This window comes from Lycorma delicatula, chromosome 4, assembly GCF_047948215.1.
Source record: "Lycorma delicatula isolate Av1 chromosome 4, ASM4794821v1, whole genome shotgun sequence".
In the NCBI taxonomy this organism is placed as follows: Eukaryota; Metazoa; Arthropoda; class Insecta; order Hemiptera; family Fulgoridae; genus Lycorma; species Lycorma delicatula.
In genome coordinates, this window is record NC_134458.1 from 100835522 (window position 1) to 100852677 (window position 17156).

At 29.3% G+C, this 17156-nt stretch overlaps 1 protein-coding gene across 1 annotated transcript in view; it reads left to right on the forward strand.

The window, feature by feature from the left end:
- Positions 1–529: 529 nt before the first annotated feature.
- LOC142323697 (inactive hydroxysteroid dehydrogenase-like protein 1) overlaps positions 530–17156 on the forward strand; it is a 146038-nt gene continuing 129411 nt past the window's right edge. Inside the window, exon 1 of the mRNA XM_075363802.1 lies at positions 530–932. Coding sequence (XP_075219917.1) covers positions 767–932 — 166 coding nt within the window. The 5' untranslated portion in view covers positions 530–766. The remainder of the gene's footprint in view (positions 933–17156) is intronic.

Here is a 17156-nt window from a genome sequence, read left to right on the forward strand (position 1 = left end):
ATGTTAAATTTACATTTTGACATAATTTAACTAATATTTCATTAGAAATCACCCACTGGAATTTTAATTGGTAATTTCAGAATCTGTTCTTCAAATGGTTCCCCCAAAAAAAGCTTATTTATTTATTTACTGTTTATACATTTTATTATTTAAATAAAAAAAAAAAAAAAATTATATTCTATAAGTTTGAATGAATAATAAAATTTGAACATTTTAAAAATTAACATTATTTGTTAATTAAAAAAAAAAAAATATTTCATTCTTTTGAGATTAATTAAATTATTTTTTTAACAATTGTAAAAAGAACGATTTAATTTTTTTTATTATAAATATCAAATTGTCTATAGGATTGCGTGTATAAGTTGTTTTGAAGAAGTGGTGCGTGCGAACGCTCTTTGTGTACAAGTATAGTAACTACGACTTGTGTGTACACATACAATACGTTCGTATCAGCTGTTGACGCTGTATGTATTCTTCTTTTCCAACTGTCCCAGTTATTATAACCAAAGCATTCTTACTATCCACCGATAGATATCTTATAACGAACTACGAGTTGTGTAGCACAACCAGTTAGTCAGTTGTCGCTAAGAGAGCGTTGATAGCAGCTGTTCGTTCTCTGCACAAGTTTCGTTAACTGCACGTGTTTTGTTTGTATCTAAAAGTGTTGTGTTATTTCTTTCTTTTATTAAATAGCAGTCGTTTTAAAATAAGTAGTTTTGCGTTTAAGAATTAATTATTATAATATTTAAAAAATAAATTAACCGTAATGGCATTTTGTTTAGGTTTAATTACAATAGCTGGGGGTATTTTCATTTTTTGTGTTATTACAGAAATTCTTTGGAATATTATTAATGGAATAAAAGCGCATATTGTACCTAGATTTCGGGACAAGAATAAAGTTGATTTTACAGAAAAATTTGGTTCTTGGGCTGGTAAGTAATTAAAATTTTTTGTTCTATTTAACCACTATCGGCTGTTATAATTCTATTTCCCGGATTCTACTGTTTGTTTTCTTTTCAGTATTCCTTAATCATTTCATGTAACGTTTCTTTCTTTCTTCCGATCAGTGGAACTAAATTCGTGTTTTTTTAATCGACTTCAAAAAAGGTGCATTCGACCCGTATATATTTTTTTAAATGTTTTTTCGCGCATAAAATTTTTCCTATTGATCCGATTCAAATAAATTTTGTTGCAATCAATGCAACTGCTTTGGCGATGGTACCATAATGTTAAAAAAGCTTTTCATACACAAAAAATTGGTCTGAAAATTGACTAAAAAATCTTTTTCGCCGTCCGGCGGGTAGGTGAGACAATGCGAATCCTGATATTCTATATGTATGCGTCACGTTAGATGATGTTATGTCGTCTTCTGTAGGTAATGCGAATTTCTGCACAAGGTATGAAACAACGTTAATAAAATCATAAAAATATCGAGATATCTCGTCTTAAACCTTTCGAACCATTATATATAATACACAGTATCGTTAGGGACAGTGGGAATCTTATAATTCTACTTAAGCGCAGCACATCACATGGTCTTGATGTCAGATCCATTCTTTTTACTTCCTTGTACGAAGTAAAGGAAGTACTGTGATCGCGAAAAATTTCAGCTTTCAGATTTCAACGGAAATATCCATTCTGACTGGTTTCGGCGTGACGTCTGTCGTACATATGTGTGTATGTATTCCGCATAACTGAAAAACGATTAGCGGTAGGATGTTGAAATTTTGGATTTAGGACTGTTATAAAATCTATTTGTGCACCCCCCCCCCCCTTTTTGATTGGAATCGACTGTACCAAAAATGTCCAAAAAAAGATAAAAATCCAAAAAAATTCGGATTTTGGACTTTTTCTTAACTGTAGTAATATGCCCTCACTGAGAGCTTTTCAACGATATATCCTAAGTGGTACTTATTTTCATTGGTTCCAGAGTTATAGTCAAATAAAATTATACTAATGACATATTTGGATCTTACAAGCAGAAGGCATATCGGTTCAAATCCGACTTCATCTCCTTTTTTTTAATTTTAATATATTGATTTATTTTTAATTATTAACTTCTGATTGTAAAAAAAAAAAAATACAGTACATAATAATTCAATAATAGCAATAAAAATATCATAAGTTATTTGTGAAATAAAATTTTATGTACTTTTCATTTCAAAAAAATGTGTATGTATAATTTAATAGGCGTACAAGGATGTCATGTGGTGTGTCCATATCAGATTTTTTTTTCAATAATTATTCATTTTGGCTTCGAATGTTCCAATATTTTTTTTATCTTTTTCCCTAAAATTTCTCTCTTCTGGATTTACTTTTCAGAGATCTTTCCTTCATCAAATCATCTTTGACTTTTGAGAAGCAAGTAAATTAATTAATTTTTTTTTTTTTTTTGTAAGAATTGAAATATTTGATGCCCGTAAAATATTAATCCTTTCTTTGGTATCGAATCTGAACGATTTTCGATTTTTTCAGAATTATTATTTTTTTTTATTCTACACGTTTCGTTCTTTGTGGGTCTTAATATTTTACTCTCTTTTCTATCTTTCCTTTATTGTTTAGGTTTAAACATTCTAATAAGTAAAGACTTTTAGGTTTATTGACTATATTATGTCACAGGAACTTTTTGATGTAGATCCCTTTCTTCATTTTCTAAATTCTTTTCATAGATCGCAATCTTTTCTAAGACGTTTTATTTAATCTTCTCTCCTAAATTAAATTTTTTTGACTTTTTTTCTTACTATTGCTTTTTATTTTTTCGAATCTAGTTTGTTTATTTGTAATTATTTATATTATTTCAGATTTCCTCGTGTAATCAACTAGTGGTTAGCTAAACAAGTATCAAAATAATTCCCCCCCTCCAAAAAAAATAAATAAATAAAAATAAATAGTTTTCCTTATAAGAAAATCTGATGAAAAATGAAATAATAAATTCTTTGTAAAAAAAAAGGCAATTAATATAAAACTTATTTAGCCATTGCATGATCTGTAATTTTTATTTAATTAAACAAAATCTCGTTCAACTGAATTAGGTGTATTTAAAAATACTGTATTTTAAATTAAATACTTTGTATTAACTTTTTTACTCGTAGTATATATAAATCTGGTTTTAAAATATATTCATCTTCCAGTCTTTATAAAGTCAGTTCTGCTATTCTTACACAAGCTATAAATAAGTAAGAACAAGAATGGGAAAAACACTTAAATTTTGTTTGTAACAAACATTTTGTAATAGAAAGTTATTATGATTAATAAACGGAAAACTTTAATTATTTATTTATAAATAAATATTAAACAATTCATTAAAAGATAACTTTATTTTGCTTAAAATTATCAATTACGTCAAGTTTTTTTTTTTTTTTAATTTAACCTTTTAACTTTATACGTTATTAAGTTACACAAAGATTATTTTAATCAGTAAATATTTATGTAAAAGCAAAACCTGTGACCGATTGTTTAACTCATCAATAATAATAATAATATTCTTATTTCCGACATTATTGATTGAAATTTCCCATTGTTTTTTATGACCTACAAAGAAAAAACCATTAATTATTTTTTACTTTCTGGTACGAACTAAAGGATTGCGATCGTGAAAAATGTCGGTTTTCAGATTTCAACGAAAATATCTATTTTGCCATCCCTGAATCCATTTTTACTAGTTCGGTGTGACGTCAGTACGTACATATGTATGTACGTACGTATGTATCTCGCATAACTAAAAAACGATTAGCTGTAGGATCTTGAAATATTGGATTTAGGACTGTTGTAACATCTAGTTGTGCACCTCCCCTTTCGATTGCAATCGACTGAACCAAAAGTGTCCAAAAAAGTCCAATAGCCAAAAAAATAGGATTTTGGAGTTCTTAACTGCAGTAATAAGCTTTTATTGAGAGCTTTTCAATGTTGTATCGTAAGTGTTACTTATTTTCATTGGCTCCAGAGTTATAGCCAAATAAAATTTTAATTAATGAATTACTTGGATACTATAAGGAAAAGGCACATCGGTCGAATCAGACTTCATTTTTTTTTCTCTAACTCTTTTTTAAATTTAAATATATTGATTTATTAATAAATATTAACCTCTGATTGTAAAAAAATTACGATAAATAATAATTTAGTAATAACAGTAAAAAAAAAATTATGAAAATTATCAGAAGTTATTATGAAATAAAATTTTATTTACTTTTCATTTAAAAAAAAAAATGTTTATATGCAATTTAATAGGCGTACAAGGAAGTTATGTAGTGTCCAGAATTTTTTTGTGGTTTTAAATTTACTAGATATTGGGAACTTAAAAATTTTTTTTAATGAGTGAAACACGGATCAATTTGTTTTTAAATTTGAGTCTATTTAAAAAATGTTTCTACCAAATTATTTTAAATAAAATGAAAAAAAAACTTTTTTACAGTAACTATGATAATGAGTTTTTAAATAATTCTAATTAAAAAACATAAATAAAAGGAAATATATCCTGGGATTTTCTGCATTCTCATTTAAAATGTGTAAATGATATATGTGATCTAATAATTTTCTTTTATTGTTGTGTTTTTGTGTCCGTGTTGATTTTACGTATTAATATTTTAAGTGTCCTCCATTTGCTTTAGTATTATTTATTATTTTTACAATTAACATCAATTTTAACCATTTTTTTTTTAACTGTTTATTTTGTGACACTACTCTTATGATTTTGACGACTGTTTGTATTGACCCGTTGAGCAAATGCTGGAATTGCTCTTTTTTAATTTATGAAATAGACCAAAACTACCCTTTTTTGACAGTGAGGTATGTAGTATACCGTCGGTTTTAATGTATTATTTTGCCCTCTCGTTTCGGCAAACAATGGAAAACACGTTTGAACTTTTTTTTTACATTCCTCTACTTCATCTCTGCTAGTACTTCTTAAACCCTCTTTCTCGTGATTTCTTTTAATTTTTTCTTGAATTATTCTCGATTTTGTTATTCCAGAACTCCTGCTATCCAGCTTGTTTCAACTTTAATCGCAATATACGCTTTTAGTTTTCTTTCTGAATAAAAGAGTAGGGTTTTCTTGAGTATTGTATTATCACTCATCCTTAAAATGTGGTTTATGAAAGCTGATTTCCTCTCAAGTATTATTTCTTTAAATTCTGATATATCATTTTGCAGAAATAGAGTTTATACATATATATACTAGTATCCACGTCGCGGCTTCGCCTGCACTCTATAGTTAGTTTCGTTTCCCTTCGTGGTTGATTTAACAGGTCAGGGGTTCTGCCACCTGCACAAACCCTGTGTTCATTTAACTTATACATGAGAGAATAATAATGATAAATAAAACCCTGAATAAATGATATGATTAAACCCTGTTCGGTTTATTAAAGTTATCAGTGTATTAGAAACAGGTGGTCAGTACAGGACCCGAAACTTTGAGTGATCTGAAGAATGCGGGTTTCAAATAGTTGGCCTCCCTCTTAAAAATATTAGTTACAGTTGATTACCCGTTCTTCGTGCGGATAAAAATGTATTTTGCCCGGTTCTTAACTTTTTCTAACAAATATCACTAGAGGTGACCGTACTTAGTATAATTTTTTTTAAATTTTACATTTAAAAAAAATTTTTTTTTTTTGTCAAATAACAGGAGACAGATGCAGCCAATCGCATCGCACATACAGTAATAGAGGCAGTGGCTATGTTGGTTAGCTCAACCAACACAGCCCCCTCTTTAAAAAATCGTTGCATCCCTTAAAAAATCGAAATTAAAAAAAACCGGAAATTTTTTTTTTATGTTTATCTAAAGAGTATTTGCAAGACCAAATGTACTGAATATTTCATTTATTACAGTCGGAAATGGGGAAAATTTGCAATCACTTTTCAAAATTCTTTATCTTTCTTCACCTCTTCAAGGTTGAATTTCAGAAAGATTTAGAAATTTGTTTTTAGATACTCACGGAAGATTACACATACCAGAAATAAAGCTGATGTTTTCATTCTTTACCGAGAAATTAGAAAAAAAAATAATAAATTTCATTGTTACTCCTATTTCAACCATTTAAAGTCGGAATTTCAAAAAAATCCTTTTTTAGTTTCCAAAAAAAAGTAGTTTTTTAGGCGTTGATTATGAATCAGTTACGACATGTTATATACAGAGATATATATATATATATTGTTTTGTCCTTTTCAGGAAGAAATATTTTTCTTTAAAATTTCTTTTTGATTTCTTTTAAAAAGCCTTTCATTGCCAAACTTTCTGCTGCGTACAACGCTTTTGACTAATTCACTGAATTCAAGTACCTTAATTTTGTAATTATTGAGATAAATTTTTTATTGTAAATGTTTTGTGTTAGGTAATAGGCCAGTTTATGTTCCCCCAATTTTTTAAGTTATTATTGTTGTTTCTTTTAATTACATTTTGGGACTTTTGGGTCCAAAAATGGAAATAATAAGCTAGTATATATTTTTTTCTATTAGTTCTTTTCTGTTACCTGCCAGGTTGTAGAGAATAACTTGTATGCACCTGTACACATGAACTGAATATAAAATAAATTTCACAGTTTATGATATTTTCTTAAAAAATGTTTGATTTTAGTTACTTACGATTTTAATTTGTTGTGTGACAAGATTGTAAACAAACGCCATTTCGTTAAATAAAAATAATTCACTATTTTTAACCTACTTTAAAGAAAAGAAGGAGATTCTTACTCTGACTTTTTGTATTTAAATTTTTTCTAAACATTTGTACAAGCCTTACTCTTCATCTTATTTCGATGATTTTTTTATTTTTATTTTGTACAGGAAGTTTTATTATATTTATTTATTATTTTCGCACACAATTATAAACATTAACACAATTACATATTTTATTTTTAATAATAATAATAAAAAGAAAATTCAATAAAACAATTTCTGTAGATAAATCTGTGTTACCATCGGAATAACATTTTATAAAGTGAAATAGAAATTCTAAGATACACCGCCAGCAACTTAAAATAACAATAACAATTTATAAATGTTGTAATTTTAAGATTATAATTTCTTTTAACAATTTCTTCAGTAATTAGATTACAACAATAACTTTTCAATTTCATCGATTTCTAGAAACCATGCAGATAACACAACATTGTATATTCTAAAGTCTCTTGACTCTAAAGTTTTATATTATATTATCTAAAGTCTTTTATATTATTAGGTTACAAATTGTACACCTTCGGGGCCACAAATGGATAAAAATGTCTATATAGTTCCATTTTTGGCAAACACAAATTTATCTTTCCTACTTAAATTACTCTTGAGTTTACATGTGTGTGCGTTACTCTGTACATATTACACCTTTTATAAAAACATTTTAGGACTCTAAAGACATATAAATGTCTTAAGGGAAATATGCTAAGTTTTTTGAAAAGTGTAAAAGACTCGCCAAATCTATTTTCATTTGAAATCATTCTAATTATATATTTTTGTGTTACCAATATTGGCTTTGTATTAGAATAATACATACCTCCCCAAAAAGTACCATACATTAATCTCGATTCTATCAAGGTGTGATACAACATCTTCAGTAATTTTGTTATATAAAAATTATAGCATAAGTGTAAATAAGTGTAACAATAACAGTAAATTATAGTATATAGTTCAAGAAATAAAATTTATATATATTTAATCCGATTTCTTTTTTTATCTTATTTATACGTTCCTTCTAAGACAGATTCACAACCTCAGTTACTCCAGATACCTAACCGTATTTACTTGCGGAATGGTTTAGCATATACATTTTATGTTTGTATTACTTATAAATTTAAATTGTGATATTTTATGCCGTATAACATTTCTAGTAGATATTTAAATGAAAAATTATGTAATTTGCCTTCATTAAGTTGTTTTGGATTCACTTAAGCCGTTTTTGATTAACCATCACCTAATTCTCATAAGGTCTTCTTCAATATTTTTCCTTATTTCATATACACTTTCAACTTCATAATCTAATACTATGTCATCTTCTACCATTCAATTTTCCACTGATAAGTCATTTATTTATATAATAAATGATACATTTCCAAGTACAGAACCCTATGGTTTACCATACTTAACATTACCTTGAGAATTAATTTCTTATTCTAATTTGTTGAAATCTTCCTCTCAAATACATCTCTAATCATTTATTCCATTGACTTCTTATTCCAACTTTCCATAGTTTTTCAAGTAAAATATTGTGATAAACAACGTCGAAGGCGTTTTTCAAATCTAAGAACAAACCCGCTACTTGTCGACCTTTGTTTTTACCTTCTACTATATTGGACATACAATTCAGAAGGGCATCTTTAGTATTTTTCCTTTACGAAACCATATTGATATTTACCAAAAAGTTTTTCTTTTTTCAAGGAAATCTATTAACATAATTTTTATAATTTTTTCTACAATTCGTGAGACCGTAGGTAATAATGATATAGGTCAGTAATTATTAATACCGTGTTTTGTCTACCACCGCTCTTTAATGTAGGTAAAATATAGTTTCTCTCAGGAATGTTCGATCTGAGACTGTACAAGACTACACTTCATTTACATTCTTACATATCATCCTCGTTCATTCTCTGAATTAATACCTTACGGTGGTTCCGGAAGCTAAACAGAAAAAAAAATTTCTATAAAATTCCAGTTGTAATTTTGTTTGGCTATTTTTTCGTTATTTTACCAGATAATTTGCGTAAGATTTTTTTTTTAAATAAAAAATTACATTACCTGTATAGATTTAAAAAAATTTTCATTTTTTCGTCATTATTATTTAGTATTGAATTAATGTAATAATATATATTTGATGTCATTCAAATATTAAAGTATTTTTATGCAAAAATAGCATAGAATTGGTTGGATAACTTAAGGTAAAATATAAAAAATATTTCTTGCATTCCAAACAGTCTTAGCTAAAGTTCGGCAACAGTTTCTGTACATCGTATCTCAGTATAGTCTTATATTTAAAAAAAAAAATGCAACTTTCTCTCCTTTATATTTTGTGAACTGCTGTTTTTATATTTGCAGCAGATTTTTGTAAAATAGAATGTCCATAATTTTTTTTCAACTTTAATTTTTTTAAGTCGGCCTTAGTTTAAAGTTTCGTCAGTTTAGTTTGTGGTTGTTTTCAATTTTTTGCCGACTTAAAAAATAATCAATATTTAAAGAAGAATTGAAATTTAATTTTCTTTTTAATTTACAATCATTTTTTAAAATTTATTTTGTATTTACCAATTATTATAATTACCGTATCCTTTTTAATATTAATCGTTAAAGTCTAGAAAATTTAAAAATTGAGAATTTATTGTAGCTTGATGTAATTAACAGAAATCACCAAAAATATGTGTTAATTAAAAGTTAAAAAAATAGAACTTTGGCCAGGAGAGTTTCGAAAAGTTGTGTTAGCGTTGAATTTAACTGGTCTACCCCAGCCTGAAGCTGGGATTGTGGTGAACTATTAGTGTGTAATTGTTAAATGATAGTTTGACCTGTAGGTCTATTTATTAAAACATACAAATCACTTACATTGAGTAATTTAAAGGTGTGTACAATACCCTATTTTATTTTTTTTGTTTTTTACAATGAACAGAATTTGATGATAATTGATAAATTGTGAAATTGAAATGTAGAGTAAATATAATTCGTAATAAGAACTTGTCCATGAGTGTTTAATGGCGTTCATGTTGTAAAAAGTATTGATTCTTTGTTTTTTGTTAATAGGTTATTTCTTTTTCTTTGTATTTACACTCATTTATATTACGTAATCCATTTAACTAGTACCTTAGTTTAATTTTAATACTAATAGGAATAAAACCTTTTGATATAGTAGAAATAAAAATCTTAAATTAAATTTTCTTCAAGAATTTAATGTTTTAACTAAATTATTACGAGTAATTAATTACTCTTATCGATTTGGCATTTATGTTCATTTTCTTATATAAATTTTCTGAATACATCTTACTCTCTGATACGTTATCAAAGGAAGTATGTACTTTGATAACCATTTTATTTAAACGATTCAAAACGTTTTTTTTTTTTTTTACGTCTACAAGTACTCAATGTATTTTAAATTTGGAGGTTTTGTCAGTGTGAAAAACTCTTTCCAGTAACGTCTCATTTAGAGATATTAAAAAAAGGTAAATAAAAACATTTCTTTTTAAACTTGTTAAAAGAGAGCCACAATGTTTTGTTTGTTTTTTGTTTATTTTATGTTGTTTTTTTTTGTGTGGCTTAATACATATTTAGTTATTACATATTGGATTATTTTTAGTACTTTTCGTGACCCATGTCCGTCATTGAACTTTAGCAACTATCAAGGGAATTATAACATTTGTCTATAGCTTATCGTAATAAAGAGCTAGACTCAGAAAACTACTGCCTTTAATTCTTCAATCATTAATTTCTCCTTCGTTCTGAATTTTGGTTTCCCTTCTTTTTTTTAAAGAATGAAATATTGTAGTAACATTTCTTTGCATATCTCATCTCTTGTGTAAAGTGCTCCAGCTTTTTCCTCTTAACTATTTCTGTGCTATTTATCCAGCCTTTTGAGTATATTTTCATTGCGAGCCTTATATCTCTTAACTAATCATATCGTTGGTAGATCCATATCTCAAAGGACTCAACTCTATTCGATGATACCTTTGCTAAAATCCGTGGCTCAACATCGTTCAAATTTCATAGAAAACGGACCAATTAATTAATCTCTTCCTAAAAATTAGACTTAAATTGTTTCTGCGTAGGAAATTCCTCATTCACTGAAAAGTTGATTTGGTGTTTTCTGTTCTATTCTTTATATATTAGGAATGAATCTTCATATAAGCAAAATCCTAATTGCATAAAATTTAATATTTCTTCAAAAAAGGAATTTTACTAACAAGAAACCCATTATCGATTCTTTATCTACTTATCATTTATTTAGTCTTCTTAACGTTCAATTGTAATCCACACCAGCAATTCACATTTTATTGCTTAAGATTTGTTACAGAAATAATGATTACAATATTACCGCCCCCTGGACCCCCGATTGTGTTCGTTAACCTTATAGTAGTGAAAATAATACTGACAAATAACAATTAAAGTATATAGACTTTACAAATACCTGAACGAGAAACTAAATAACAAAAAAAAATCGGTAGAAAAGTATAGTAACTAAGTATACAGACGTTTGACGAGAACTTCCCCCCGAAGGGGGTCTAGGGACTCAATTTATGGCTAAAAATCTTCCCTAGGATAATACAAATGTATCCTGAAAATTTGAAAGAAATCCATCGGTTGGTTCTTGTGTGATGCTGTTGCAAACGGATAGACAGAACCTCCATAAACTTTCCCATTTATGTATTAAATTATAATTTATTTTTACAAGACTTTTTTTAATTTAGTACGCTTATTTCCAGTTTATATATATATATATAAATTGAAGATACTCGTATGTACAAATATGTAAAGTCCAACTTTTTCGACATATATAATACCTCTTCAACAGCTTTCCACTTTCTCATCCTTTTTTTAATTTATTTTTATGTTACTCCTCTGCTAATAATGTATTAAAGATTTTAGATTCAATGAGGTGAAAAATATTTTTTAAAGAAAATTACATTGCTTACATAGACGATTTAAGTATATTTTTAATTATTATTATTATTTTTGGTTTTTCATGTATATAGTCACCATTTCTTAGTATTGGGTTTTTAAATATAACAATAATATATTCATTTTAATATTTAAACTATTTTTAAAAAAAAATGATTTGGAAAACTTGAGATAAAAAGTATTATTAATATATATATACTGCGTTCCAGAAAGCCTTAGCTTAAACTCGATAGTAATCTCTTTGCATAGTTCATTTGGATTGCGTATTTTTTTTTATCAAATCAAAGATTTCTTGCTTTTGCATTTTTTGGGAGAGGTTGTTCTTAATTCAGATAACAGATTTATTATGGTTATTCATATTTTAAATTAAAAACAAATTGAAATATATAACGTTTTAAAACAAATAAAGTTTTAAAAAGATGCTTTGAAAAACAAGAAAAAGATTTTGTTTGTCGAAATTTTGATTAGAGTTGAACAAAATTTATGTATATATATATATATATTACTTCTTAGTGCGATTTTTTTAAGTTCAATTTTCTATATTTATTTATGTCTGTTTTTGTTTTTTTTTAGATTTATAATTTCTTCGGATTAAGTTACTTTAGAAAATTATTGAATCTTTATTTTAATTTACTAATTTAAAAATGAATTTAGAAAACATGGATTTATCTCTTTTCCCCAAAAAAGAAATTCAATTTAATTTTCAAGTCTCTGGAATGATGATGTTTTATTTTCAGTATTTCGTTTTAAAATACATTACTTAAAAAAAAAATAATTACAGTATACAGATGTCCCACGAAAAAATAAATAAATTTTCAGGACATGTTCTACTAGTGAAAATAATGAAAAAAGTACGTATAAACTTAGATCTGGAAACGTTTTGTTTTCGACTTACGGCTAGCGAAAGATTTCACTCGGATTTCAGATCTTCTACTAAAAAGAAGCCTACTGTAATTTTTGGGACCCAAATTAAGGAGTAAAGTCAGTGGTTTCTTATGTTGTTTAAGCTGAGAAATAGGATAAAACAGTTTTCAGAACTGTAACTCCAGTAATTTTTAAGATATCTGACGTAAAACAAAAAATTCGGTGCCGAAAACAAATGTTTCTTAGGTTTGTAGTACAATAACTTTAAATGAGTAACGGAAGATTTAGTAACATAACTTGTAGAGAATTTAATTTTGAGAAAGTTATTGTAAATACAGCCAATAAAAAGTAAATGAAAAATTTTTTAAATCGGTTTTTTTATTGAAGCAAAACAGATGAAAATAGAAAATCGCATTATTCTTTCTATACCTAATAAACATTCTGTATAATTCATAACATGTAATTAGCACACGTTCTACAGTTTAATTTTAAAATCGCCAGCTGGAAAGTTATAACATTAAGATAAGAAAAAATAATAATATCAATGAAAAAGAAAACTACTTTGTAATCTTAATTGATTAACAGAGATATAATATTATTAAATACAAAAATAATAATATTGTTACTGCCAATATTATCATACTATAATTATCTTCGTAGAAAGAAACAGTTCTCTGTAATATAGAAAAGATCCAATTTATTATACATAACATAATACAATTTAATAAACAAAAACCAACAATTATTAGAATAAATTTCAAAAAGTTGTATGATGTATCGGTAAATTAACTTAATCAAGTATTCATGTTTAACATAATTGCCATTATTATACCATAGATTAAGTATGAACTGAGTACATAAAAACAGATTACATTTCCTTCTACTTTTCATTTACAATTTACAAATTACATTTCCTCTTTAATCTTTCAAAATAATGTTTTAATAAATTGAAGTACATCCACTTTAACTTAAAACAACCGGAACTCAGGCAGAAAGCAATTTGAAACATGAATATTAATATTGAAACTTCAAAGGTGAAATATTGCTACGCCGCCATACATAACATAATAATTTTCAATTGAAATCGTAAGGGATTAATAATTAAACTTTCGAACTTTTTCGTAAAAAAATATTATGAAAGTGTGAATCGTGATCAGTAGTTTAAACGGACGGCTGTAAAAACATTAATTCTGTTGTGCTTTTGTGGTTGGCAATGAGATATACATATTTGACTTCCTAGTATCGTCAATATTTCCGTTGCGGAGCTGTATGCTATTAATTGAAAGCCTTAATTATAATTAGCCTAAAATTTTGACACGTACTTTTTAGTTCAGATTCCACGAGTAGCTTATAGGCGATTAGTGACATCTAGTTCGAACACCTTGTTGTCTGTGGTGAGATTCAGTGTATAATTTCTCAAGTAATTCAACGTCACACAACACTGTGAGCTTCTGCTGAATCCCCAGACATATTGGAATTTCAGGCAAAAGAGGCTTGTTTCCAACCTCCTTTCACTAATCGAGTTGTTTTTGATGATCTTGTCTGTTTTCTGAAGACGTTGGTCTATGACGAGTGACAAAGTGAATAGAATGTTACAATCGACAATAAACTTCGTACAGTTAAGAACATTATCACCGAGGAGCTCCTCATACAGGAATAACCATTGACAGGAGGTTATTATTTGCCGTTTACGAATAGGACACAAATAGGCTCACTCATGCATAACTCATGACTCAGACCGATGCACCCGTTTGTGTTCCCTGCGACTGCCAACTAATTGTACACCATATACTTGTGGATTGTGGTTTATTACGCGACATTGCGTCGGAAGTTTAAACTAGAGGCTGATTTCCGAAATATCTTATTTCCGAAATATGAGACGATGTTATCGAATGTTTTACGATTTCTTAGGGCCATCCGTTTATATTCAAATGTTTTATTTTTACTGTAGTATGTTTCATCTATTCAAGCCATTTGGCGTATGGTAATTTTATTGTTTCAACTTAGATTATTAATATAATCTTTCATTGTGGCTTTATTTCGCTTTTAGCATATGGCATAGACTTTTTCCATTAATGCTGTAATTTTATATTACCGGGTTTTAGTTTTTAAGTTAATTTTTAATATTTATTTGTTTACTATATAAATATCGTTTTCGGGCACGAATGACGATACTTCGTTGTGCGCCCAGAAAAAAAAACAAATTAGTTCCCATCTGTAATGACACGCATTTCTGCAATAGACTGGCGGCTTATCCCAGTCCTTTCCGTTCAAAAAAATACGATCTTAATTAGGCGAAATCTCGAGATTCTGAAGGTGACCTTGCTCTACAGCTTCAGCCCCTTGACTTTTTAAGTTGAACATTTAATGGCATCAATGCCCCATACGTAAAAGTAATCTCATCAAGTTTTGTCAAAATCGGTCCAGTAGTTCTGGAGATATAAGGTGGTTTAGAGGCCGACGCCGAACACACACACACGTACATACGAACATTATCATCCGGAAAATTTCGATCCGGTGTTTTAGATTCCTTAAGTGTCAAAACGTCAAGATCCGGTGAAAACTTCATATACCAAAATTGAACTGATTACAATACTTTCCCTTATAGAACTATAACTCTGCTATAGCGCTATCTAGGAGGGAAAGTAAAATCTTTATATAAATCATGTGACAGCTCGATTGACCCTAGCCAGCGACTCCTCCACCGGCGATAACAGGACGTAGAGCAACAAAGTGAAAAATATCCTCTTTCTCTTCTGAATTACTTAACGAACAACGCACATTTATCAAGAGATCTCAGTATCATTATTGCTTCTTTTTTTTAGAAATAATCTCGAAACTTGATCCCATACGTCAACATTAAGATTAAATGTTATTCAATATCTTTATATTAAGCTCAATAGGCTGTAAATAATTAGTAATAATAAATAATGTACTTGATCCGATTTTAGATATTAAATACTTGTTTAGTTTAATAAATCCATAGCCCGTTATTAAGATACATTAAACTTAATAAAACTGTATATATTAATGGTAATTTATTTTAATAGAAAATTAAGGAACTGTTAATACAACCGTAATAATTAATTGAAATCTTTAAAAGGGTATATCAACTTTTAATTCAATACATTTAATTGAATTTATTTAATTAATGGTAGAAATAATTTTCTGTATAAGTAAACATTAAAATTTAATTTGTATTTAGTACAATAGTCTAAAATAGGAGACCAGTGGGAGCCATTTCTAAAAATATTGTGAAAAAAGTTAATGTTTAGCATTTAATTTAATTATTGACTAATTTTATGCAGTGGCCTTAACCATGTTTGTAACCGGTTCCTACATGTGCAATGAAATTAGGTAACATCCGGCATGGATAAATAAACGTAGCGGTAATCGTTATTTACATTATGTACTGTTGACTAGCGTTTGTCGTTTTGCGTAAGGAAGGAATCCGGTCGTATGAAACCGTATCAGGTCATACATACATGTATTAAGTGTTTCTGTGTGTACATATATATATATATATATATACACACACATACACACACACACACACACACGGGTACGTGGGTACGTGCATACATACATAACACATATAAGCTGAACCATCCGGTGTTTGTCCGAGTAGCAGATCTTATCTATTATCCGGAAGGGAAGCCTCATTAATATTCCTAAAACGATTCGTAAGGAAACTGCTTCATCTTTTTTACGTAGATAACATTTGTGAAAAAATTAGCTCAGTTTCTACTTTCCCGGAAAATACAGCTAAAATAGCTATAATAAAGGGAAAACTATGGTGATCATTTCAAAAGTGGGGTATCTTTTTTTTTCTCTTTTAATCCCCTTCCCTTTGGGACCGGACCTAGACCGGCGAAGCAAGACTCAATCCCAAGGATGCCTTTGCCTCTAACCTCCCGAGTGACCATGCTGGACACGGCTATGCCGTTCCCATGCACCCTTGCCTCTAAGTGGAGGGGCCCCTAGAGGACCCACCACCCGGGACTCTGGTCTTTACATTTTAACCCCTCTAAAAAATCCCCTGGAGTCCCCTTTCACTCATCAGCCGTGAGACACCTTGGCATCACACGCCTCCTGAAAGGGGCTGTCCACCCAACCCCTAATCTAGAAACCTCAAATCTCCGTTTTCGAAGTCCCCCCTATCGTCCTCCTCTTCTACTTCCACCCTAGCCTTAGCTCTCATTATACGAATGACCACATTGCTAATGGCGTCCCAATTCCGCCGATTAAACAACATCGTTTCCACCATGTTATCTGGGGTGATCTCACCGATAACATTATCCACCTCTCTATTCTCCATTACCCATCTGACACAGTGGAACACCGTGTGCTCCAATGTATCACTCTCTCCGCAGTAGAAGCATCCATCTGGACTCCTCCTCTTTCTGTCCCACAGATACTTGTTGAAGCAGCCATGACCGGACAGGAACTGCGTCATCTCATAGGTTAACTCGCAATACCTTGTGCTCAACCATGGCTTGATCTGTGGGATCAGCTTTCTCGCCCAGCTTCCTACCTGCGCACTTTCGCAACGGTGCTGCCACTTCATCAGCGTATCTCGCTTAGCTTGACCTTTTGGCACACCCAACGATCTCTCCACTACCTCCTCCGCTATCAGATCAAAAGGTGGCACGGCCGGTATTACTAACATTGCTTCCGTCGACACAGTTCGGTACGACCGCGCCACCCCCATTGCCAAC